This window comes from Aulonocara sp. 'chitande type north' Nkhata Bay, linkage group LG3 (assembly GCF_057382095.1).
Source record: "Aulonocara sp. 'chitande type north' Nkhata Bay isolate Kocher_YH1m ecotype deep benthic linkage group LG3, A_spYH_male_GT1.1, whole genome shotgun sequence".
NCBI classification, from domain to species: domain Eukaryota; kingdom Metazoa; phylum Chordata; class Actinopteri; order Cichliformes; family Cichlidae; genus Aulonocara; species Aulonocara sp. 'chitande type north' Nkhata Bay.
In genome coordinates, this window is record NC_141346.1 from 77,086,958 (window position 1) to 77,113,760 (window position 26,803).

Sequence of the window (26,803 nt, forward strand, 5' to 3'; positions counted from 1 at the left end):
GTTCACGGTAACGGACTCATGAGGTCGACCGTTAAACGCTCTCCCGCCATTTTGTCTGTGTGCGCGGATGTGTACGTTTTTGTTACCACTGTCATCTCATCAATAGCCTATTTGTAAAAGATCTCTGTTCATAGTTTAGTTGGATTTTAAAACTCTGTAGTTGGACAGTTTTATTTTGGACTGATGCTAAAATTCTTGCTGATTGTTTCTGTCGAGGTTTTGTACTTGACATCCGCCATTTTGGATGTGATAAGCTGTAGAGAGTGCGTCCAAAAAGAGAAACCAGAAAGAGAACCTGTTTTATTAATAACCTCTTGCAAATAGAAGAATATGAAAAAAACAACAACAAATAGGATAAAACCTTTAAATTACTTGAATTTCTAAAATCACCATCATCTGTTAACACAAATTTGATCATTTCAAATTTTTGTTTTCATTTTCTCTTCCCAGTTACTTCTTTCTCATTCTCTTCATTCTCCTTGTCACCTTACGTCTCACTCCTTAACTGAAGTTATAGTTCTAACATAAGAAGTCCCACCAACGTCCTTTATTTAATCTCTGTGTTGTCACAGTTATTATCATCAGATCAGACATGAGACCCAGACAACAACATAAGTTTACAAGCTAACATCATGTCAGCTAACATTAGACGATAGCATCATAAACTTTAAATTACTTTGCCTCTGATCAACAGTTTGATTACATTCTCACATCACAAGTTTATTTGCTAAGTGTGAGTCCGCCCACATTAGATCCACTTTTCAGCAGGTGGAATAATTTGTATTACTGCTGTGTTTAGCAGCATGTTTTGCAAATTACTGCATTTTGTTTGACTTCCTTGTGAAATCCAACCCCCCCCCCAATAAAATTACATAAGGTATAAATAAAAGCCAAATAAAATAAAGAAAAAATAAAATCCGCCTGGATCTCGGTACCTCCAGGAGCAGCTGGTCAGCTGACCTGAGACTGACACGGTGTGTGGAGATGAAGAAGCTCAGAGAGCTACAGCGGGGCAAGACTGTGAAAGCATTTAAAGACAAACGGCACAAATTTTAAAATGAACTCTAAAAGACACAGGCAGCCAGTGCAGGTAGGCCAGCACAGGGGTTATATGCTCTCTTTTACAAGTTCCTGTTAGGAGTCGTGCAGCAGCATTTTGAACCAGCTGCAGACGTGAGAGCAACGACTGACTGACCCCCACATAAAGTGCGTTACAGTCCAGGTGGGAAGAAATATAAGCATGGATCACTGTTTCAAGGTGCTGCTGTGAAAGAAAAGATTTGCCAGTCGCCTTAAATGATGAAAACTGGACTTCACCACTGCTCTGATTTGGTTCTCCAATTTCAAATCACGTCCAACTTAAAACCAAGATCAGTAACAACAGGTTTAAAATAAACTTCCAGGAGTCCCAAATCTACAGAGGACTCGCAGGGACCAGTGGGTCCAAACACCAACAACTTGTTTTCTTTTTATTAAAATTTAAAAAGTTTAGAGCCAACCAAGCTTTAATGTCATCTAGGCATGTCATGAGAGGTTTTATGCAGATGACACCCTTCTGCTTCAGTGGCAAATGAATTTGGCAGTCATCGGCATAACAATGAAATGAGATCCCATGCCTTCTAAAGATGGAACCCAGAGGCAATAAATACAGTAAAACGAGCAGTGGCCCTAAAATTGAACCCTGTGGGACGCCGCATGACAGAGGAGCAGAAGATGATTTGGAACCGAGAAGGCTGACAGAGAAAGTTCTGACAAATAAACCTAACCAATTGAGTGCAGTGCCACCAACAGTTTTGTGAAGGTTAGCTTTAAAATGTATTCCATTACAGATTACAGAATACATGCCCCAAAATGTATTCTGTAACGTATTCCATTACGTTACTCGATGAGAGTAACGTATTCTGAATACTTTTGATTACTTAACATATTATCATGCTGTTTACAACTACATGATGTTAGGTAATCTTACACGGATGGATTAAGTGGCAGAAACACACACGGGCACAGGATAGTTGTGATGCAAGTTTATATACCAGAATAGGGAATATTTACAAGGAAGGGGGCTATATACAGTGACAGATAAAAATGTGCCAGGAGAGTAACACCGAAGAGATGAGACGAAGCCGAGGTATGCAGATGACGCACCGGAGCTACCTGACAACGAGGAACAAAACAGAGTTTACGGAGTACCGTTGATAGCCGAAAGTTAAACAAAAGTGGACGGGGAGAGTTGGAGAGCTTACTTGAAACACAAACTACAGCTGCAGCAGTGATCACAGCCTGATGGAACGTAGCTCTCCGTTGCGGATCCACAGTAGCCAACACCAAAAACGAGGCAGGCGAGCAGGCAGCGGAACAGGCTAAAACAAAAGAGAAGCAGGCAAAAAGTGGATCCTTAAAACATGCAGCTCCACAGCGTGGAATCAGCAGATTCAGCTTGCACTAACACGTTACCACTTGTGACAGCAGCAATACTCCGACACCAGACGTCCGTGACTCGGCTCTATAAAAGCGCTCACTGATGACGTCCGATGTGCCGCAGGTGTGCCGGAATGCCATCAAGCCCCGCCTCACCTACCTATGCCAAAAAGGAAAACAAAACCCAAAGAACAACAATACACCTACCCACCACCTCCTAACACATGAATGCACTATTGCTGTGATTTATTACTATTACTGAAGGTCAGCGGCTCCGAACCGTAGTAAAGGGACCTCTGGCTAATACGTTGGGTTCGTGTCGGCTCATAGCTGAAAACTAGCTTTACTTTGTTGTCTGGGTCAACTTTTCTTGCGAGAGACAGAGAGAGGCGTTGAAAGGCTGCTGCAATGGAACTTATTGTTTCGGAGGAAAACAGGAACACGGTGTACAGTCGAGTCTTAACAGCTTACTTACAACTGGGCTCGTCAGGCACTCTTCTTGGCTGCAGTGGTTATTATTATATTTACATGCTTCCAGCTCCCGTTTTTGCTCAATGACAACTCGTACTTTTCCTTTTTCTCCCTCCCTCGCTCACAGACACATAACTGGTATGACAGCCAATTCTCCCTGCAGCACAGACTACACTGCCCATCAGGCTACATTCTTTAGAGCTATACCTGTAGCATTCTGCCTGTTAGCTTAGCACAACAACAACAACAACAAAAAGGCGCTCTCTCAGCATCACCCTGTAACCATGGCAACCGTAACGCTGCCGCCTGGAACAACAGAACGTAGCTGTCAAACAAAACCCAAACAGTCCTGACCTGCGACAAAATGAAACAGGAAAGTACCGCAGTGTAATCCATTTATTTCAACAAAGTAACTGTATTCTGAATACCACCTTTTTAAACGGTAACTGTAACGGAATACAGTTACTCATATTTTGTATTTTAAATACGTAACGGCGGTACATGTATTCTGTTACTCCCCAACACTGGCCACCAATACCCATCACATCACTTAATTGAGGAATTAGAGTATTGTGGTCTTCGGTGTCAAAAGCAGCAGTTAGGTCAAGCAAGACAAGAACAACATGGTTACCAGAATCACATGCCAGAAGGATGTCATTAAAAACCCTTAATAATGCAGATTCATTGCTAGGAAGGGTTTTAAAACCTGACTGAAAAACCTCAAGGATGCCGTTATCATCTAGTCATCTTTCAGTTGACTAAAAACAATTTTCTCTAAAACCTTGGAAACTAAAGGCAGCTTGGAAATAGGCCTATAATTAGCTAAAACGTTGTGATCAAGGCCAGGTTTCTTAGCCCTTTGAGGTCCTCACCAAGAAAAAAAGCAATGTAATTTTCTTTTTTGCATTTCTTATTGAGTTGGGTGAGTAATAACCACAATCATTTTTTTTCAATAGACCCTGTAGTTTTTAAAATATTGATCTGTACCAAACGGTTGAGTGTCATGCAAATACAAGTACATTAGATAATACAGTTGAAAAAAATTAAATAAAGTGCCGAATTAAAATTAAATGAATAACAAAACCTATCCAGGGCATTGGATACAGTTTATTTCTAGCAGCATGCCAGTGAACATTGCTGTTTTCATTCCATCAAAGGACAGTATAATATCAAACAACAAAATACATCGTTTTTTCATCTGCAAATGTGAAAAATGTGATACAGCACAAAATACTCACATTCAGGCCACTTCTGATTGAATGCTACTGTGCAAAATCATTTTTGTTTTTTTAAAAAAAGAGAAAAAAAACAGTGCAAATCAAGCACATCTGCTTGTGGTTTTGGTCATTGGGGTCTTAGGGTGTAGCATTTATTCTCTGGTCTTGGAGAGCTGGATCATGTTAATCAAATTAACACTTAATTTGATTTATCAACAGCAATGGATAAACAATGATTTTATAGCAAATAATCAACATTAATAACATTTAGGTTATGTTAGCATTAGCACCATGAAGGGACAAATCAACTGTTCGGCTGACTACTTTTTAAAAAAAAAAAATTAAATATTTAATTTCACTTTCTTAATGCTGTCAAGTGACATACATCTGTTTAGTAAGTCCTCTAACACTATCATATATCAAAATTATATCTTCCTATCTTAGTTTAATCAAAAACACTGAAAATATGTTGGATGTTTTTTTTTTGTTTCTGACTTCCTGTTTGGGAGAGGTATAAGAAGAGCCAACCGTTTACATTCACAGCGCCTTCTGGTGGATTTTTTTGGCATTACAGATGTAAACCAGGCCATCTGTCAGCTCTTTGTTACTTCGGAAACATGGCTTAAACAATTTCTCTTCCACGACGCAATCCGATAAAAACCGATCTCTTTATCCGTCGGCTTCCTGTGGCTGTCATGCGACTATTGCACTTAATAATACAACAGCTTCTTGCCATTCTTTGTGTGTCTTTTTATCGCTGTGTGACTGTTTTCATGTGAAAGCTTGCTTGCACTAGTACCGCTTGCCACTCGTTCCCAGAATCCTTTGCGCTTTTACCCTGGACTGACGTCACATTTTCAGTCTCTATAATGGCAGTTGATGATGGATGTGGCTCTGATGCAGCCGTGGTAGCTGCTGATAATCACGATGCTATCAGGTACTGGCAAAAAGGAGGAAATCTGTCTTAGCACATTTGCGCCGCTGTGTGTTTTTGTGGTCTTCTTTTGGAACTATTTCAGTGAGTTTTAGTCGGAGTGCGGTGAAACTTGGTGTTTGGAATCGGTGATAGCTCTGGGAGCTAACTAGCCTTTCTTTAGCCGGTTACATGAAGTCTGTTTGGTTTTGTTTGTTTATGGACTTTTGGGCATTTATGTAACTACTCTTTTAATCATTGCTTGTTTCGTGTGTTTGGTGGTTGTAGAAATGTTTTCTATCAAACTTTAGCAGAGATTTCTGTGGATACCACACATGTCTTTTGCCCCCGGTACGGGAGCGTGGGGCTTATTAAAGTAAATTTGTAAGAATCAGCAATTTATTTAAGCTTTTCTCTCTTTTTCATTTTCTTTTGCTAACTGTGTTTAATAGGAACGTGGTCATTGAGAGCATCTCAGTCGGTGCTGCTGTTTCCTGTGTCTGTACAGAGTTTGATCTTCAGCACATGATGTTCGTCTGTCTCTGCATCTGTTTCTCTGACTGCAGCTGTGTTTGGAACATCCAATCCTCCAACACCTCAACTCTGCTGATCCTTACTTACTTATTTATACTTATTTTCCACCCTGATTTACGAATAAATTCTTTACAAATCCTACCATGTGAATTCATGGATTTTTTTTTTTTCACATTCTGTCTCTCACAGTTGAAGTGTACCTCTGGTGCAAATTACTGACCTCTGTCATCATTTTAGGTGGGGGAACTTGCACAATCGGTGGCTGACTAAATACTTTTTTGCCCCACTGTAAAATCAAAATTCACGTTTTATGCAACTGAAGTGTTTCATTATGTAGGCTACAGAACATAATTCAGTTATAGACGATATATGAAACATGTATACTTACTGCATTTGAATCATTTAAACCATATGTGATATAAACACCTCCACGTGTGTTTGAAAAAACAAACGCTTTGATTTTGACACCCCAAGAAAATCTTCCTATATCTGCACGTGTTCAGAGTAAGAGCCGAATAAACAGCAGCAGAAGCTGATTGATGAACAGCTGAATGACATATCAGCTGTAGCTGCAGCATCTGCACAGAGTTTGATTGGCTCACGCTGATTTGTTTGTTTTTTCAAACAGGACAGCAGAGAGAGAGAGGAGGAGATGAAGAGTGCAGCAGATTGATGAAACAGTGAAGAAGAGGTGAGCATCTGACAGAGCAGAGCCAGTTTAAAGGAGCCTCACAAGCTCACACATGACAGCTTCATCAACATGGAGCTCTGAGTGTTTATTAAAGGATCATTGGACGCTCTGACACAGCTGACTGCAGCCTTTAGCTGTGAGCACACAGTGTCTCACATTTACATTCACTTCCCTGTCAAACTCAATAACTTTAAACAGCTGCTGTTATCAGGTGAAGATAGCAAAGCTTTCAGGGCTGAGCCCCAGTGTTTCAGGATAATGGCCCCAGAGACCACAGTCACATATGTGGGGAAGGATTTTAAGTTTAAAACTTCCTTTAAGCACTAACAGCAGAGACGCACAAAGTCGCAGACAGGGAACAAAGTATTTTAGGTTTGTATTGTCAGATTATTTAATCATTATACTGAACAAATATGTGAAAAAGTAAAAACCTCTATTATGATGAGGTTATCACTACATTCACATGTCATCGATGTGTTCTTTCACACAGATCAGTTTCAGTGTGTGTGGCCCGTACACTAAACCATGACACAAATTCATATGATGTGACACCCAGACTGTGTTCACTGTTTCTTTTGGTAAAATCATCTTCTCGTGTTTTTATAGAAAGATGATGGAAGAACCTAAAGAACAGCCAGCCAAAGCAGCTCCATCAGCAGGTAGGAGATCAGTGCTTTGTATGATGAGACGTATGGATGTATAGACTTCAGGCAGATTCTTTTTTTGTAACTGTGACAAGTACATGAAATTCACGAGTTGTAACCTGTCCTAATCTTTGCCTTAATCTTTCTGTGGGACATTAATATAACATGAGAACTTCCAGTCTAAGGAGTTTGGCAGAGAAACAACTGGACTTTTTTGTACTTTGAACCCACATATGAGGTTAAAACGATGCCACCTTAAAATGAAACTGAAAAAATATTGAAACTGAAACAAATGTATTGAAAGTGAAATGATAGTGAAAAAACATAAATATAGAAATTTAAAGAAAAAACTCACTGTTCATGTGGTTTTCACACTTACATCGTTTTTTTCCACGTACAGTTATTTTTTCAGCTTCAATTAGTTGGCACTGCTTCGGCATCTGAGGGTGCGCTTGAGGGGCGGGGCTTCAGAGCCACATATATGAGCCACATATGTTTGCGCACATTATATTGCTGACCAGTGACTGTAGAAATCATGGACGACCTAATATCTGCAGCAGCCGCAGTCATGAAGAAACTTGCGTATCTCTGAACGGCACATAGAGCGGGGACGCTGAGAGGAGGTCCAGCGTTTAACGACTGTTTCAAACTGACAGACTCAGGTGTTCTTCAGTGTCTGCCTGACAGAAGGACCTGAGAGCCGCCACAATATTTTTGGTAAGTGAAAGGTGTTTGTAAGCTAATCTGTAGCTAACATCCTTAGCTAGCTAGCTAAGATGGGCACTCGGCTATCGGCAAAACTTGTTTTGTAAAGTTTGTTTAGCTAACCCGTGCAGGTGAACGAAATGAGCAGAAACGCACCGGGCTGCTCAGTCAGTAACTAACCACAGTTACTGTACTTTTATTATGAGTATTACACTGTAAGGCAACAGGCTGCACTCTGCTGCAGCTCCTGTGCAGAGCTGATTATTCAATATGTGCAAACAGCAGCATGTTTTCACTCTTTTGCCACATCTGTAAGGATATTAACACATATTTTAAAAAAGGCTTGCACTTCAGTAACCCCTCATTAATCATTAATTACAGATTAAATAGCAAAGCCTAATATTTATGTACTCAAACCAAATACTTCTGCTTGGCAGCTTAAGTTAAAATGTGTGTTTCATTTTTCCTCGGATTACATTTTTAGCACTGACTCTGTGTATTGTTTTTACTAAGTTTGTTTCAAATATTCAGGTTACATAAAACAGTCTGAATCATTCTTATTGAGGTAAGTTCACAAAGTTACATGTGCAGTACAGCTTACATCCTTTGAGAGGGAAAAAAGCATTAATATTTGTTATGATACCTCTGTATGTTGGTGACCACGGTGCAGCAGCAGACTGAACCAGGACTGAAACCTGCTCCGTCTGCTCATGTATGCAGATTCACATTCACAAAGCACCAACAACTCAAAGGTTAACATTATATTGGAAAATCTGTTGGTATATACGGCTTTAAGAAATAAACAGCTCGTATGTGAGCAGAGCTGAAGAACTAAAGAAATGTAAGAGAAGAACTTCAGATCCTGGGTGTGTGAGGACAGAAGGATCAGCTCTATTTCAGATTTGAGATAAACTTTATATTTCAGTTTGTGATGGTTCAGTTCTCTTTGTGATTACAGGAGCTGCCCTCAGATTCAGACCTCAGCACCACCCAGTGACAGCAGACAGATCATCCAACATGTTCACATGTTAACTGCAGAATGAACTGATGCAAACAGTACAAAGGTTAAAGCACCACATGTGCTGTAGTGAAAGCTGCAGCTGTTTTATGGATAAAAACAAAGTCAAAAGGATTAATCACCCCTGTATCATATGAATGTTGGGTTTTTCTCTGTATCTGTTATTGTACGATCTACTGTACAATATAAAGCACCTTCAGGTGACTGTTGTTGTGATTTGGCGCTATATGAATAAAATTGAATTAAATTGAAATGTAACTGTGTCACAAAATATCAGCATTAACAGGACCTCAGCTTGGTGTTTCACAAAGCTGCTGATCTCAGACCTGCACAGCTTCCGTTTTAAACACTGAATGTACTCAGCTGCATGAAGAGCACGTTTGAGTTTCTCTGACACAATTAAATAAAAACTGATGAAGGTCAAAGGTCGTCACTTGTATGTCGAACTACAGACTTGTCATCTGGAATTCTTTCACAGTTTGCAAATTTGCAAATAGTGTGTTATTTACCATAAAGTGATTCAGAGTCATTCATACCAGAGTAACCAGAGAGGATAATATATTTTTAAATATATAACTATCCACAGGACTGAATATAATATCTCTAAGTAAAAGTCCAGAGACTCTGAGGATTATCCAAGTATTTATAACATTACACAAAGCAAAGTTCTCCATCACACAACGCTCAAAAAGAGATTTCTAAGCCGAGTATGCATCATTCTCAGACTCCTCTCATACTGCCAATAAACTCTTCCAGCTCCTCCTCCCCTCCAGGAGGCGCTACAGGAGCCTTCAGACTAAAACCAGCAGGTTTAGGAACAGCTTCTTCCCCACAGCTGTCACCCTACTGAACTCAGTCCCCGCTGAGCCTTTCCATCCACACTCACCTAACCCTTCTACACTCCTCCTCCCAGTGACCATGATCCTTTCATTATCAACATTCACCACGTTGGTTACTGCTGTAGTTTTAGGACACTGACATGGTGTAGTCTCTGTTATAGTGCCTACACTGTTATAGTCTGTTCAGAGAGCTACGCTTCCACTACTGTAGATATTTTCATAGCACTCTGTAGATCTGTTTACCTCACAGTGCTTCATCTTTATATATGTATATTTGTTCATAGTATACCTGTATACTTGCCCGTCTGCAGAGGTGGGTAGTAACGAGTTACATTTACTCCGTTATATTTACTTGAGTAAGTTTTTGGAAAAAAAAATTACTTTTAAAGTACCCTTTTTGCACGATACTTTTTACTTTTACTTGAGTACATTTGTGAAGAAGAAACGGTACTTTTACTCTGCTACATTTCCAAAATTTGACTCGTTACTTTTTAAAAAATAATTAGTTTAACACATTAGATAACATGCCGCCAGTGGAGTTTCCGGTAACTTTTTTACCAATCAGATGTGGCCATGCAGTCACATGACCAGCTTGAAACTGTGGCGGGCAGAGCGGCCCAAGCGTTTCAAAGTAGCGGACACACGGAAAGAAGACACACATGAAAACATGGCAAAGCCAGTTGTCTACGCTAGAGCTGAAGAGGATGAACAGCATTTTCCTCACATACAAAGAATGTTTCGCTTAAAGGCAAGGCAAGGCAAGGCAAATTTATTTGTATAGCACAATTCAACAACAAGGTGATTCAAAGTGCTTTACAGAGACATTAGAAACAAAAACAAATAAAAAGCATGATTTAAAATGGATTAAAACAAGCAAACAAACAAACAAACAAACAAACAAACAAAACAGTATATAAAATCAAAACAGATAAAATCAGAACAGTAGATAAAATCAGTAGTTAATGTAAGTTTTGAAATTTATGCTTAAAAGTGTGGATTTGGTGCTTTATTCAAATGCAGCTGAGAATAGGTGAGTCTTCAACCTGGATTTAAATAAACTGTGTTTCAGCTGATCTGAGGCTTTCTGGGAGTTTGTTCCAGATATAAGGAGCATAAAAGCTGAATTCAGCTTCTCCGTGTCTGGTTCTGACTCTGGGAACTGATAAAAGACCGGATCCAGATGACCTGAGGGATCTGGAAGGTTCATACTGGGTCAGGAGGTCACTGATGTATTTTGGTCCTAAACCATTCAGAGCTTTATAGACCAGCATCAGAACTTTAAAGTCTATCCTCTGATGGACAGGCAGCCAGTGTAAAGACCTCAGAGCTGGACTGATGTAGTCCACTTTTTTGGTCTTAGTGAGGACTCGAGCAGCAGAGTTCTGAATGAGCTGTAGTTGTCTGACTGATTTTTTAGGTAGACCTGTAAAGATGCTGTTACAGTAATCAAGCCTACTAAAGATGAATGCATGGACTAGTTTTTCCAGGTCCTGTTGAGACATCAGATCTTTTATCCTTGAAATATTCTTGAGGTGATAGTAAGCTGATTTTGTTATTGTCTTAATGTGTTTTTCTAAGTTTAGGTCTGCATCCATCACTACACCCAAATTTCTCGCCTGGTTTGTGGTTTTTAGATGTATAGATTGAAGTTCTCTGGTGACCTGTAATCGTTTTTCTTTGGCGCCAAAGACTATTACCTCAGTTTTGTTTTTGTTTAGCTGGAGAAAATTGTATGGGGCCTTGGTCTCCTGGTGACATTGTGATATATATTTGTGTGTCATCTGCATAGCTGTGATAGTTTATTTTGTTGTTGTTTATAATCTGTGCCAGTGGGAGCATGTAAATGTTAAACAGAAAGGGTCCCAAGATGGAACCTTGGGGAACTCCACATGTGATACTTGTCTGCTCAGATGTGAAGTTACCTATTGATACAAAGTATTTCCTGTTTTCTAAGTATGTTTTGAACCAGTTTAGTACAGTTCCTGAAAGACCTGTCCAGTTCTCCAGTCGTTTGAGTAATATGTTGTGGTCAACTGTATCAAATGCTGCACTGAGATCCAGTAAAACTAAAACTGACATTTTTCCACTGTCTGTATTCAGACATATGTCATTAAACACTTTGGTCAGAGCGGTTTCAGTGCTGTGGTTCTGTCTAAAACCTGACTGGAAGGCATCGTAGTAGTTATTCTGTTTTAAGAAGTAACTGAGCTGTTGAGAAACTGCTTTTTCAATGATCTTACTTAAAAATGAGAGATTTGAGATCGGCCTGTAGTTGTTCATTTGTGTCTTGTCAAGATTGTCCTTTTTCAGTATAGGTTTGATTACAGCAGTTTTTAGTGATTCTGGAAACACACCTGATAATAAAGAAAAGTTGACGATCTGTAATAGGTCTGACTCTAAAGTCTTTGAGACCTTTTTGAAAAAACTTGTTGGCAGGACATCTAAACAGCAGGAGGAGGAGTTCAGTTGACCTAAGATGTCCTCCAGGTCTTTGCTGTTAATCGGGTGAAACTGTTTCATGGTGTTTAAGCAGTTTTTCGGTGGACACAGTACATATCCTGGATCTGCTGTTGATGTACCAATTGCTTGTCTAATTTTTTGGATTTTTTCTGTGAAGAATTTGGCAAAGTCATTGCAGGCCATGGTTGAATGAAGTTCAGCTGCCACTGACACAGGAGGGTTCGTTAGCCTGTCAACTGTAGAAAATAAGACCCGAGCATTATGGCTGTTTTTAGTGATGATGTCAGAGAAGTAGGACCTCCTTGCACTCCTCAGTTGTAAATTAAAATTGTGAAGTTTCTCTTTATAGATGTCATAGTGAACCTGCTCAGCTTTCCTACACTCTCTTTTTTCATTTTTCACCAGTGTGGAGTTTCTCCATGGAGACTCCTTCCTTCCTTCACCTTAATGGGAGCAATAGTGTCCATTACATTTAACATGTTAGCATTGAAGCTATTGACGAGCTCATTGACTGACCCTCTGGACAGGTCAGGTGTTAATGGGAAGACCTGGTTAAAAATTGCACTACTGTGTTCAGTTATACACCGTTTTGTGATCACTGTTGTTGATATATTTGTGTGGGCTGAGATTTTACTTTCAAAGAAAACACAGTAATGATCAGACAGGCCCACATCAGACACAGTAACCTTTGAAATGCTCAGGCCTTTGGAGATCAGTAGGTCAAGAGTGTGTCCTCTATTATGTGTGGCCTCTATTACATGCTGAGTCAGCCCAAAGTTGCCCAGAGTGTTACTCAGGTCTTTAGTCCCTTTGTCCTGAGGGTTGTCCACATGGATGTTAAAATCCCCAACAATAATTACACAGTCAAAATCAACACAGATCACAGACAGCAGTTCACTGAGGTCATTAAAAAAGTCTGTGCAGTATTTGGGAGGCCTGTAAACATTAAGAAACACAACTTTGGATGGGGCCTTCAGCTGTAAAGCCACATATTCAAAAGACTGAAAACTTCCAGGAGATAGCTGCTTACATTGAAATGATTCATTAAATAAGACAGCAACCCCTCCTCCTCTCCTGCTCACCCTGGCCTCACTGATAAAACTGTAGTTAGGAGGGGTCGTCTCGATGAGAACAGCTCCACTGTTACTTTGGTCCAACCAAGTTTCAGTTAAAAACATAAAATCAAGGCTGTGCTCAGTGATTAAATCATTAATTAAAAATGTTTTCCCAGCTAGAGATCTAATGTTTAATAAAGCCAACTTAAGTGTTTTAGAGGTATTACTTGTCCCCTCGTGTTTGGGAGCAGTCTGTGGCACACAAGGTATGTTTACTATGTTTAAAGATCTTTTAGAGTGCAGCTCTCTGTGTTTTGACCAGGCCACATGTCTCCTTCTGTCACCTAAAAGTACAGAGATTTTAAAACCTTCTAGTAAACAGGGTCCCAGCTTCTCCTGGGAAAAGTCATCACTGCCATAATCCTCGCAGCCCGGACCCTAAACACATCAGACTGTGGAGACAGAGCGTGAAGGTGGTAAGGAGGAACTAAGGGGGGCGAGGCTGGGCAATGTGACTTCGATTGCTCTGATGAGGGCGGGGCTCGATGGCGAACCTTTGGCCGCTCTGGTGGGGGGTTTATGGGGGACAAAAAGGGATTGGGCCGGGGGGTAGATCTGAGCCCAGCATTGACTCGCTCCATCATCTCCTCAGTGAATTTCAGGTGTGGGGAGGAGGGAGAAAGGGAGGGGGAGGAGGGTGATGGCCTGTCAGGGGTTTGGGGGACTGGGGAAGGTTGTGGTCCCTGGTCCTGGTCGTTGGTGTTGTTGAGAGAGTTGGAGGCAAATAGGGACCCCTCTTCTTGCCTCAGATGTCTCTCCTTTCTGAGGCTCTTCCCGGGTGGGGGCAGATGGAGCTCCTCCTCAAGGTTTCTGCTGGGCTTTGTCTGTTCTTGGAGTACTGTTTGTTCCTCTTTATGAGATAACTCCTCGTTTATCTCAGCCTTGGCACCAAGCACATATGGATGACGTATGGAATAAAACAAGTTGGAGGTGAACAGTTTCACCCCTGACTTGTTAAAATTAAATCCATTTGCTTTAAACAGATGCCTGCGTTCCCAAAAAATATTAAAGTTGTCGATAAAGTGCACCGAGTGGTCAGCACATGCTGATATAAGCCATTTATTCAGTGTAAACAACCTGCTGAATCTCTCGTCTCCTCCTCTGACCGGCGGTACAGGTCCACTGATGAATACAGCTGCATTCAGAGAGTTTACAGTATTTAATAATCCAGTAAAGTCCCGTTTCAGAACCTCCGACTGTTGTTTGGACACATCGTTTGACCCTGTATGCAGAACAGTGTTTGTCACAGTTGGATATTCATCTGCAATTTGAAGAATTCTCTCCTTCAGGTTGTTGACCATATCCTTAGGAAAGCAGAGGACTTTAGTGTTCTTACCGCACATCATTTGTACATCCTTTACGGCAGAGTCACCCACAATCAGAGTTTCAGGCCTAGCCTTTAGCTTTTGTTAAGGTTCAAAATATTGGGGATGGAGACAAGAGAAAAAACCACAATAACAACACTGGTCCGGCCGGGTTGAGTCAAGATGGTAAAGATGGTAGAGGGGAGAGCAGGAGTCCAGGGTCAGCCTCGGCTTTTCCGGGCCGACAAAGCAGCCTGTAATCAAGCATAAAGAGAAAAAACAAAACAAAACAAAAACAAAAACAAACGAACAGGAAAATCATGTTGTATTGGCTGTGTTACTCAGAGAGGGGAAAAACAACGGGACCAGGCCCTGTGTCAGCCTTCTCTCCCCCTTTTTTTTTTTTTTTTTTTTTTTCTCACCATATAATCCTCTCATAACTCACCAAGCTGACAGGACAACACAGGTACATGTTAAAATTCTTAAGATCATGTTTAAAGCACAAAAATGGAATTTTCTTTCATTCAGTAATCACTTGTATTAATCAATCAGAAGAAAACATGTCACAGTTTGACTTTTATTAACCACTAAATTTGTCGTGTTATCACTGGTTGTGATTTTTTTTTTTTTTTTTTTGAAGTTAAGTTGTTGTCCTGCAACCCAGAGGGTTTATTTGTTAGTAGTGGATAAACTTTATTGTGTAACGGCGGGTGTATGTTAAGCTTCACTGCTTTAAAGTTGCTGGAAAATCTTCACATGTTCATGGGTGTAAGCTGTTTCTTCATTGCGTGTATGTGCGTTTGTACATGGGCTAATTTAACGTTTTTTCTCAAACGAGGCATTTCTCTAGCACGTGCCTCTCTCTCACATTTCTCTGCTTGTGTGTGTTTTTGTTTCACCTTCTTGTTGTGATGCTCCAGGCGCCTTCCCAACCTCCACAAGTCTGTTGGCCGCAATTTTATGTGTAAAACTTCTCTTAATTTCTCCTTTAATTCTCTGCTAGCTGCTATCTTTTCCACAGCTGCTGATTCTTGCTGATTTTGTGTCCATTACTATAATTTTGCTTCGGCCGCCGTGCTTGTGGGGGCAGTTGGTCCAGCCCCATAGCCACCTGTATCAACACACTGAGAGATTTATTTAATATCATTTTCATCACTGTTAAATAGACTAGCAGGCAAGACGCCCACCTTTGCACTGCAGACTACATGCCAGTCTCCCAACACACTCCTCTCTGAGTTTCCGCTTTAAACTCCAACATCATTCACACCCTAGTCATTCAGCACCTTATTTGTAGTATCATAATCAGCAAAATCAGCGTTTTAATTACAGGCATGTATCATTGTTTGCAAATCAAAATTATAAAACTCAAAAACACGCTAAGCAGGAAGCAAAGTCCTCTGTGCGCGTCACAGCTCATTTGCATGTTCACACACCGTCTAAAAATAGCTCGCAGCGCTGCAGTGCGCTGTCATCACACACAGGGTCACACAAAGCTCAGACAAAACTCTTCTATTTTATACTACAAAGACGTCTTATATTTACAATCACTGACAGGCCTGACAGATTCAGCACCTAACAAATTTCGACAAATTTAAGTTAACGGGTCCAACCGAAGAAAGCTTCACTTTTTGTAATCAGTCAAACAGTATCTGTTACTTCTGGGAACAGTTTCTGACCTAACTTCTAAATCCCTAACTCAATTTAACTTTGTCCAAACAAGCACATGACACCATTTAAAACGGTGAGGAGATTCTAACTCCTAGCTTATTTCGGGATGCCCTGTACCCCACAGTTAAAGCCAAACTGAACTACCCCTGTTCGCCGACAGGTCAAGACCGCGCGTCCACGGCCAGGAGGGGGCGTAACCCCCGGGCTATGTGCTTCTTAGCAGACTTCTGGGCTGCCGTCCTATAATAATTTTCACCTAACCGATTTTGAGAAATTTTACCATAACGGGTCTCACCGAAGAAAGATAACTTTTTTACGACCAATTAAACAGTCTCTGTTACTTCTGGGAACAGTTTCTGTCCTAATTTCCCTACCAAACTACCTGAGCCTTCAGCTCAATATCCAGGGACTCAAACCCAACATTATATCTGTTACCTCCAGAACAGTTTCATATTTCTTCAACTTCATTAAACATTCTTAAGCAACTTTAACTGCATAACACACGGTGATTCTCATCAAAATCAAAACAGACACTCTACCAGTAATTTCAGTGAGTAGACTTTAATTTAGTCATATCCAATTTGGCACATTTTGGAAATAATTCAACAGGTAGTGCCTTACCTTTAGATAAGCCGGCTTTTGTCCACTCAAATCAGACCACTGGCTCGTGCCTGTCCGTTCGACAACCTCGGACCGTCCAAACTTTTAAATTCCACCCCAATACCACAGGACGAGCCCCCAAGCTGTTAAGGTTCAAAATATTGGGGATGGAGACAAGAGAAAAAACCACAATAACAACACTGGTCCGGCCGGGTTGAGTCAAACGATGATTTAATGATCACACACGTGGGAGATGGACACTGATGCAGACAGCCTCAAAATCTCAAAATGGTGGAGCATTGCTCAAACTTTTATAACCTCTGGTGCCTCCACCTTATCATAAAAAGCCTAAACATTCACATGCTCTCTCTCACACAGCGCCTAAGCTACGACCTTGGCTCCCTGTTTATCTGCTCCTGCTGAAATGGGGCAGAAAACTCCAGCACACTCTGTTCTCTTCTACTCAGACAAATTAGACAATAACCTTCTGCGAACAGTATTTCTTATAACTCAGCAATATAATGCATCATAAAACAATATCATTCATTCACAACAAGTCAGCAATTTAATGTAATGCAAATCAGTTTAACTAATGCAATAGTTATCAGCTTCTTCTAATTCAGGAGAATAATGCAAACTAAAACTACATAATAATTCACAATCTTTAATTAGGGGTATAACATGGCATAAAATAATATCATAATTTTACACTTTCCCTGTGGTCTTTTACTTTTCAACAGATTTTCAGACCTTACTTCGCTGCTTTTAGATGGATGGTTGTCCGATATAGATCCAGGGTCCTTTGATAGTGGAGCAAATCTGTTCTGCAGTTTCACATTCAGTTGTTTTGGAGGTTTGTTGTTATCCTTCCTATTCACGGTTGTCCAGTCCTGTTTCCTCTCGTATACAGGGGTAGAAGAGCTTCTCTGTCTCGTAGGAAGTGAAGGCCAGTCGGTTTCAGAGATTTCAGCTCGCTGTGCCCTGCCTGTGGTACGTCCTCCCCCTTCCAGGAGACATGATTTATGTCTTGGTTTTGCACCAAGACAGTCCAAGGGGGGATTATCACTTGAGGATTTAAAATAATGATGCACAGAGTCTACTTTCTTGGTCATGTTATCTGTGCTCCTTAGCTGTGTACTAGCTTGCTCATCGCCATTGTTTTGAATCAAAGGCAAGGTTGTTTCATTTCCACACAGTCCATTTACCTCCACGTTTACTTCTAAGCGATGAATTTTTGTCTCCAGTACTGCAATCTTCTGCAGGAGGCTGTGGTAGTCATCTGTGGATAGGGAAGGCATCTTGTTGCTAGTTAGCCTAGCGGTTAGCACCTTTCCAGGCTATTGGGGCTGTTCGGTGCCCAGACACTGTAATCAGGCTTCAGCTGTGTCTAGGCCACAGACACACGGAGCGCTGAGGATAAGGTAACTATAAAAATGTTGCTGTTTCTGTTAAGAACACTTTAGTCCTAATGATCTATAAGTGTCCAGAAGCTATCGCAGGTAAGCTCATACGGAAAAAAGGGAAAAAATCAGCATAAAAATCAATAAAAGAAGAAAAGCATTTAAGGAGCAAACAGATGACGCGTCCACACTCGCAAAAGATACCATTGGGTAAAAGCAGCACAAAAGAGCAGCTATGTCTTCAGTGAGAGCCAAAACAAACCAACTTTTCAGCGTGAAACAACTCAGTTCATGTAACCTGAGGAAACTGTAAGTTTTCTCTAAATATCTTTTAGCTGTGGTTAGCTGGATGTCAGTCTTATGTTACAGACGCTGTGTCGAGCTTGAGCTGCGAGTCATATTTTCGGCGCTACATTGTAGTGAGATAAGTTTGTGGGTATTTTGTGCAGCTTCAGCTGTCCTTTTAACTGCTCGCTGGTTAGCTAGCGTGAGCTATAAGCTAACAGCTAGCATGGTTAATGACGCTAGAGTTCCACGCACATGCAAACAGCTCGTCTCTACTGCTTTAACTGTTAAAACAGAAGACAATACTGCAGCTGACAGGGTTTATTATGTGAAACAGCAGCTTGTTTAGTTTAAACAGTCTGCATTAAGCTGGGCAAACACTGTGCGATTTTTTTTTTTCAGTCGCGTTATTCAGCTCCTGCTCAAACTGTACAATTAAATCGCAGAGGTTAGAAGTTCATAGGTCACGATGCAGGGTCTCACACTATATGGCCTGATGCTCTGATGCGACCCGAGTGCTCAAACTGTGCCTTCATAACATGAAGCTTATCATACAAAATCTGTCCCTCGCTCTCCCTCTCTCTGTCTTACAGACACACACACCATCAACTTTGCTAAATTACTAATGAAAAACATTGACCAGGCAGCTGTGATTGAGTAGCAATGTCCATCCAACTCTTTTCATGGTTGTTGTAGTCATAATAATTTTGTGAGGCCACATTGAAAAGTGTTGGATACAGAAGCGTAGTACGGAAGCGTAGAGCCGCCACCCAGGCAAAAGAAAAATAGAGCTATGTCACATTATAACGTGAAAAGTTTATTATTATAGTATACTATTGTTCTAACAATATTAGATATAGTTCTAACAATATACTTTTCATGTTTGTACAATATACTATCATTTAGGTACAATATACCTATTACAATATACATAATTCTCACGTTCGTACTTGCACTCGTTCTTATTTTAAACTTAATCTGGAATGCAGGATATGAATGACAAGATTTTGTTTTTCATATTTTTCATTATTTTTCAGTTTCAATTTTTTCTTCAGTTTCATTTTAAGCTGGCATCATTTTAACCCTACACACCCTAAAATTTAGTATTTGTTGATGAGATGTTGAAGTGTTAATTGAACAAAGTTAGAATACAGTGGAACCCCGACTTACGAAATTAATCCGTTCCCGAGGGTCTTTCGTAAGTCGAAAATTTTCTTAAGTCGAAACAGCCATTGCACCTTTTGAGTGAGGTGATGCTGAACGATAGGCTAATTGCTAACTAGAACAACAATATGTCGTTCAAGTGGAACAGCGAAGCACGAGTACGGAAGCCAAGGGGTTGTCACATGATTCGGAAGGCCTTGTGGGCATTGTAGGCTCAGCCAATCAGAGCCAGCGGATTTCGTTACACCGGCATTTTGCCGTACCATGGGCAGAAATATTGCCGTTCATTGCCTTCGTAACTTGAATTTTTTGTTAAATGGGGTATTCGTAAGTCGGGGTTCCACTGTATTTTTCACATGATTTCGACTGAGAAGCATGTTTATGTCTCTTTCTTCTTCCTGTAGAGGAGGAGCTTGCCAGGGTACGGTCAGCCTTTGTCTGGAGGGTAACAATAGAAATCCTTAAACTGCTCCTTGAGGCCCTTGTAAGTGATGGTATCTTAAATAAGTTGGAGGAAGAATCGATACTGGAGGGGAACCCACTCAGAGCAGACAAGGCACGCAGCTTGATCGACACAGTGAGGAAAAAAGGAGACAAAGCATGCAAGATAACAATCAAGCATCTTCAGATCAAAGATCCTTCTCTTTTCTCTCAGCTGCGTTTGAACTCTGATCCATCTGCTCAACAAGGTGAGGTCATGCATCAGATACCATGAATAAAAATGGTCACCTTGCAGTTTGTTGAGATGTGAAAGTGAAACCTCAGAATTCATTGTAAGAAAAAGGAGAGGGCAAGAACGTCATTCTACGACGAATGTTTGGATTTGTTACATGCCTGCAAATGTATTTTCTAAACTACATGGAGGAATTTTGATGATCGTCATAAACGTGTGAAACTACTTAGATCTAATGTGATCTGTATTTAATTAAACACAAGTGTTCTTTACTTTTAAAAACCATGCAAACTGATTGCCTTAAAAAAGAAAAGTCAGAGTGTTTCTCTAACAAGAGGACACTCTTTAAGGATCGGTCATTTGACTTAAATGTTTAATGAAAAAAATGCCACATTTACATATAATAAAGCAAATTGTGGCCAGAAAGGGTTTACATTATCTTTTGCCATTGTAAATTACGAGAAGAATTAAATGTGAATTACTGAATCTCTCTCAGATGCTTCTTTAAATAACATAGCAGTGGGGAACGTTATGACACTTCAATGTTGTTATTTTTGGTTACAAAGTTTGGAGAAGAGGCACAGAAAGCAGAAACCTGTTTAGCCTGCACATGTTGGCATCAGGTACATATGAAAAGCTGCAAAGCAATGCAGATGTGGAGGTTCAAAACATTTAACGTGGCTTTTTTCAGGAAATACATTTAGGAATTCCTGAAGCCCCTTTTTGATTTCTGGTAGAATGAGTATATTAAAAACTTGATAGGTTAAATAAAGGCCAAAGTACATCACATAGCTCCTTCAGACCAGATTTGTATTTTACCTTCTTTTTTTCCTTTTTTTGATTCAGATGCTCTTCAGAAGTGTCAGCCTAAACTCAAGTCTCTCTTAAAGAAGAAGTTCCAGTGTGTGTTTGAGGGCATCGCTAAAGCAGGAAACCCAACCCTTCTGAATCAGATCTACACAGAGCTCTACATCACAGAGGGAGGGACTGCAGAGGTCAATGATGAACATGAGGTCAGACAGATTGAAACAGCATCCAGGAAACCACACAGACCTGAAACAACAATCAGACATGAAGACATCTTTAAAGACTCACCCAAAAGACAGGACCTGATCAGAACAGTGCTGACAAAGGGAGTGGCTGGCATTGGGAAAACAGTCTTAACACAGAAATACAGCCTGGACTGGGCTGAAGACAAAGCCAACCAGGACATCCAGTTCATATTTCCATTCACTTTCAGAGAGCTGAATGTGCTGAAAGAGGAAAAGTTCAGCTTGGTGGGACTTGTTCATCACTTCTTTACTGAAACCAAAGAAGCAGGAATCTGCAGCTTTGAAGACTTCCAGGTTGTGTTCATCTTTGATGGTCTGGATGAGTGTCGAGGTCCTCTGGACTTCAACAACACTAAGAGTGTGACTGATATTACGATGCCCACCACAGTTGATGTACTTCTCACAAGCCTGATCAGGAGGAGGCTTCTTCCCTATGCTCACGTCTGGATAACCACACGACCTGCAGCAGCAGACCAGATCCCCCCTGAGTATGTTCACAGGGTGACAGAGGTCAGGGGGTTCACTGACCCACAGAAGGAGGAGTACTTCAGGAACCGATTCAGAGATGAGGAGCAGGCCAGCAGGATCATCTCCCACATCAAGAAAGCTCGAAGCCTCCACATCATGTGCCACATCCCAGTCTTCTGCTGGATCACTGCTACAGTTCTGGAGGATGTGCTGGAAACCAGAGAGGGAGGACAGCTGCCCAACACCCTGACTGAGATGTACATCCACTTCCTGGTGGTTCAGGCCAAAGTGAAGAAGGTCAAGTATAATAGAGGACGTGCAACAGATCCACACTGGAGTCCAGAGAGCAGGAAGATGATGGAGTCTCTGGGAAAACTGGCTTTTGATCAGCTGCAGAAAGGAAACCTGATCTTCTATGAATCAGACCTGACAGAGTGTGGCATCGATATCAGAGCAGCCTCAGTGTACTCAGGAGTGTTCACACAGATCTTTAAAGAGGAGAGAGGACTGTACCAGGACAAGGTGTTCTGCTTCATCCATCTGAGTGTTCAGGAGTTTCTGGCTGCTCTTCATGTCCATCGGACCTTCATCAACTCTGGACTCAATCTGCTGGAAGAACAAACAACCCCCAAGAAGTCTAACACAGGAGAATCTGCAGAGACACACTTCTACCAGAGTGCTGTGAACAAGGCCTTACAGAGTCCAAATGGACACCTGGACTTGTTCCTCCGCTTCCTCCTGGGTCTTTCATTGCAGACCAATCAGACTCTCCTACGAGGTCTGCTGACACAGACAGGAAGTAGCTCACAGACCAATCAGGAAACAGTCCAGTACATCAAGAAGAAGCTCAGTGAGAATCTGTCTGCAGAGAAAAGCATCAATCTGATCCACTGTCTGAATGAACTGAATGATCGTTCTCTAGTGGAGGAGATCCAACAGTCCCTGAGATCAGGAAGTCTCTCCACAGGTAAACTGTCTCCTGCTCAGTGGTCAGCTCTGGTCTTCATCTTACTGTCATCAGAAGAAGATCTGGATGTGTTTGACCTGAAGAAATACTCTGCTTCAGAGAAGGCTCTTCTGAGGCTGCTGCCAGTGGTCAAAGCCTCCAACAAAGCTCTGTAAGTAAACATGAACTCATCGCTTCATTCTTAAAATCATGGGAAATAAATCAGAGGTGCTCAGTTCAAAGAACACTACCACTTTAGAAAAATTAAAAAATAGTCACTAAAATAGTCATGATACTTTAAATATTTCTCTCCAGCAGGACATGTCAGCATTTCTGAAATATTTTTGTCTTCAACTCGAATCAAAGCACAATCCAGATCCAGCCTATAAGAACATGAGCTCTGATCCTTCAGCCCCTCTGACAGGTTTATTATCCTCAAGTTGTTCACTTGTCTCCAACAACCAGGAGTCTAGCTCTGTTTTTTAAAGCAAATACTTGAGCTACCAGACTGCACCTACATCGTTTTCAGATGTTCTTATTTTAAGGTCTGGTTTGTGTCTCATCTTTATTGCAATCCCCCATGTCTCTCTGTTTTTCAAATATAAATCTGTTACCTCGGTGTGGCCAGAACAACATGGTGAACCCAAAATACAGACAAAGGTGAAGGAACTGAATATTACTAGACGTGAAGGCTTTATTTACACACAGGAACTTGACACTTGGAATTTTTTAACATGAACTGTGAACTATGGCGGAAGTCAAGCACTTGAAGCTGTGAGCATGAAGTGGGCTCTGTGGTAGGTTTCCGGAAATGGGTCTTGGTAGATGGTAATCTGAGTCACTGTAACAGAGGTAGAGCAGCATCAGAAAGATCACTGGTGGAGGTTACAGTAAGTGAACGAGGTTATCTTCAATGTCTTATTTGGGGTTTCTGTAGCTCAGGAGGTAAAGCTGGTCTGATCTGACCTACTGATCAGAAGGTTGGTGGTTCGATCCCTGGCTCCTCCAGTCTGCATGTCAAGTATCCTTGGGCAAGATACTAACCCCAACTTGCTCTCCGATGCATCCATCAGAGTATGAATGTGCGTGAATGTACTTAGAAAGCACTAAGTTCAGATAAAGTGTTTGTGAGAATGGGTGTGATTGGGTGGATGTGGCATGTTGTATAGAGCGCTTTGAGTACTCCGGGAGAGTAGAAAAACGCTATATAAGAATCAGTCCATTTACCATTTACTTGTCAGCAGTCGGAAAGCAACTTGGGGAAGGCAGGTGGTGAGGTCTGGGTGAGTACTTGTTAGCTTTGAATCCAGGCAAAGTGGTCCAGTAAGTCTAAGAGACGAAAGGCATTAATGTGGCTGTGAGTGAATCAAGAAGACCAGCATCCAGGAAAACGTGACTGAACTGCAAGGGTGAGTAGATGATCCGAGGATTAGGAGGTTAGCAGAGTTATTGGGAGTGCTGATGTTATATTCAGCCTAGTAGATTACTGTCAGGTGTGGACAATGGACAGGCTGACCAGGCTTCACCCAAAGGCAGAAACCAGAGTCTAGTGGGAAACCACCGCCGCTCACACAGACCATGACAGCAGCATGACCCCCCCCCCCCCCCCCAAAGCATTCTCTTTCACTTGGCATCATTTACCTCTCCCTGCTCCAATTTCTGATGTGTCCACCTTTGCAATGATAACTGTGATCAGGGTGAACCAAAAAGGTGCCGTGGTGAACAGATACTTAAGTTTGGTGAATGCAGTTTCAGCTTTGGGGGACCAGATGCATGCTGAGACTTGAGTGGTGCAGCTACCTGACTATAGTTGAAAATGAACAGTCTATAAAAATTTGCTATTCCCAAAACCCATTGGAGATGCTTCTTGAATCTACAATGGGTACAAGGGGTAGGCCACTCTGTTAAAGCTTTCACATTTGCCAGATCCGTCTTCACCTGCCCCCGTGCCAAAATGTAACTGAAAAAAGTTATTGATGAGGAATGGAATTCACACTTTTTTGCTTTGACATAAGGTTTATTCTCCAGCAAACGTTGGAAAAATAGCATGGACATGAGACTGATGTTCCTCGCAGGTTTTGGGAAAAATGAGGATATCATCCAGATACACCAATACGAACCTGTCAAGGAATTCCCGGAGGACATCGTTAACTAATCTTGAAACATTGCGGGAGCATTAGTTAACCCAGGCGGCATGACCAAATACTCGTAGTCCCCCAATGGCATGTTTAAAACGGTCTTCCACTTGTCTCCCTGATTGATCTGGAAAAAGTGGTAAGCGTTGCGGATGTGGGGTTTTGTAAACCCAGTGGCACTGTGAAATGGCCTGAAAGCAGAGCTAATGAGGTAATAGGTACTTATTCTTGATGGTAATATCACTGAGGCCCCTGAAGTAAATGCATGGCCAGAGAGAGCCATCCTTTTTCCCCACAAAAAAGAAGTTCCAACTTGAGATGACAATCGTTGGATTATGCCTGCACCGAGGGATTCCTTAATGTACTTTTCCATAGCCGCACACTCAGGTCTAAGCAGGTTATACAGCCAGCTAGAAGGCCGGGTGGAGCCAGAGAGTAGTTCTATGGTGCTGTCCTGTGGTTTGTGAGGTGGCAGTGAAAGCGCTTTACTTTTGCTAAATACTTCCTGAAGATCATGACATTTGGTGGGGACAGAGGAGAGATCTAAAACAGTCTCAGTGTTGGTTGATGGTTCCACAGGTTCCGGTGGACGGGCAGAAACAAGGCAATTTGAATGACAGAACAGACTCTAACTGATTACCCTCTGACCTGACCAGTCTAAGTGGGGGTTATGTAATTCTAGCCAAGGAAACCCGAGTATGAGTGGTTTGTGAGGTGCATGAAAAGCAAAAAAGGTAAGTGTTTTCTTGTGATTGCCAGGGGTGACAGGCTCTGTGCGCTGAGTTATGTGAGGGGACACTCGGTTATTTAATGACTTAGTGGGAATGGGCGGATTAAGGGGGCATAGAGGGATGTTTAACTGTCTCGCTAACTCAGACTCCATGAGGTTCTAATTGAACAAGAGCCTGAAAGGTCTGGTTAACTAGAACAGAGAGTTGGAGTTGCAATCTGGGTTTTTATGTTTGTGTGAGTATCCTCCACCCTTATCCCTGAACTTTCCAGTGGGCAGACCCTGGTGTGGAATCGAAAACAGACAGGTTCATCACGAGAAGCAAGCTGATCTTTCATGGTTTGATTTAATGACTGAAAAACATACAGCGGACGGTGGTTAGCACTGTTGCCGCACAGCAAGAAGGTCCTGAGCAAAAGTCTTTACAAACTCAACCAGGAAATCATCATGCGAGCAGAAAGAAAGAGGATGAGCAGATAGGTAAGCAAGAGAAACCCGCCAGCGTCCCAGGTTTCCAGAGAAGGTTCAGGTTCTAGGTACCTGAAATGGGATGTAATTCAATTCAATTTTATTTATATAGCGCCAAATCACAACAGTCACCTCAATGCGCTTTATATTGTACAGTAGATCGTACAGTAATAGATACAGAGAAAAACCCAACAATCATATGACCCCCTATGAGCAAACACTTTGGCGACAGTGGGAAGGAAAAACTCCCTTTTAACAGGAAGAAATTTTTGGTGTCAAAGTCAAAGCACAGATCCACCCAGTCTCTGTATTTCAGCTTATTTCCTTTATACACACATTTAACAGGAACAGTTTCAGACAGCTAGTGTTTACCTGACATTACCTGCGTACCTCACAGTTTGCAGGTAATGGGCATAATAATTACTGAACAGAGACATCCTGCTGTGAACTTTGTTGCTGTGGATCTAAAATGTAAAAATACATCTGAGAAGATTTCTAATCATGATTTTATGAGCCCCCAAAGTTTGATTCTGTTCATCTGGACGTAGCGCTCTCAGCGGGAGAAACATTTTGTCACTCATCAAGATGACTTCTTCAGGCTCAGCTGACTGCAGCTTTCCCCAATCTTATAAAGAGTACATCTGCATAATGACTCAAACCTAATGGTCAAGGAACTGACCTCCCAGCCTTATTGTTCCTTCAGTGGGCTGGTTTCAGTCATTATGCAAATGTACTTTTTATAGGGTTGGAAACCAGAAGTCAGCTGAGACTGACGAAGTCACCTGGATGAGTGACGAAATGTTTCTCCCACTGAAAGCGCTACGTCCAGATGAACAGAATCAACTTTTGGGATTTACTAACCTGGATGATTGAGCATGGATCAAG

The 26,803-nt window shown here is 41.4% G+C and overlaps 2 protein-coding genes across 5 annotated transcripts in view; one reads left to right on the forward strand and one right to left on the reverse strand.

Annotated features, from left to right (window-relative positions):
• Positions 1 to 26,803, reverse strand: part of LOC147337071 (uncharacterized) — a 217,957-nt gene that overhangs the window by 101,531 nt on the left and 89,623 nt on the right. The gene's annotated exons all lie outside the window — the stretch shown is intronic.
• The window catches only part of LOC147337072 (protein NLRC3-like), a 56,270-nt gene that overhangs the window by 205 nt on the left and 29,262 nt on the right, over positions 1 to 26,803 (forward strand). For 2 of the 4 annotated variants that reach the window (XM_086285735.1, XM_086285738.1), the window contains exons 1-3: positions 6,252 to 6,903; positions 19,851 to 20,135; positions 20,966 to 22,757. In XM_086285735.1, the coding sequence (XP_086141861.1) occupies positions 6,855 to 6,903; positions 19,851 to 20,135; positions 20,966 to 22,757 (2,126 nt within the window). In that variant the 5' untranslated portion in view covers positions 6,252 to 6,854. The other 2 variants (XM_086285736.1, XM_086285737.1) reach the window with 2 other exon arrangements.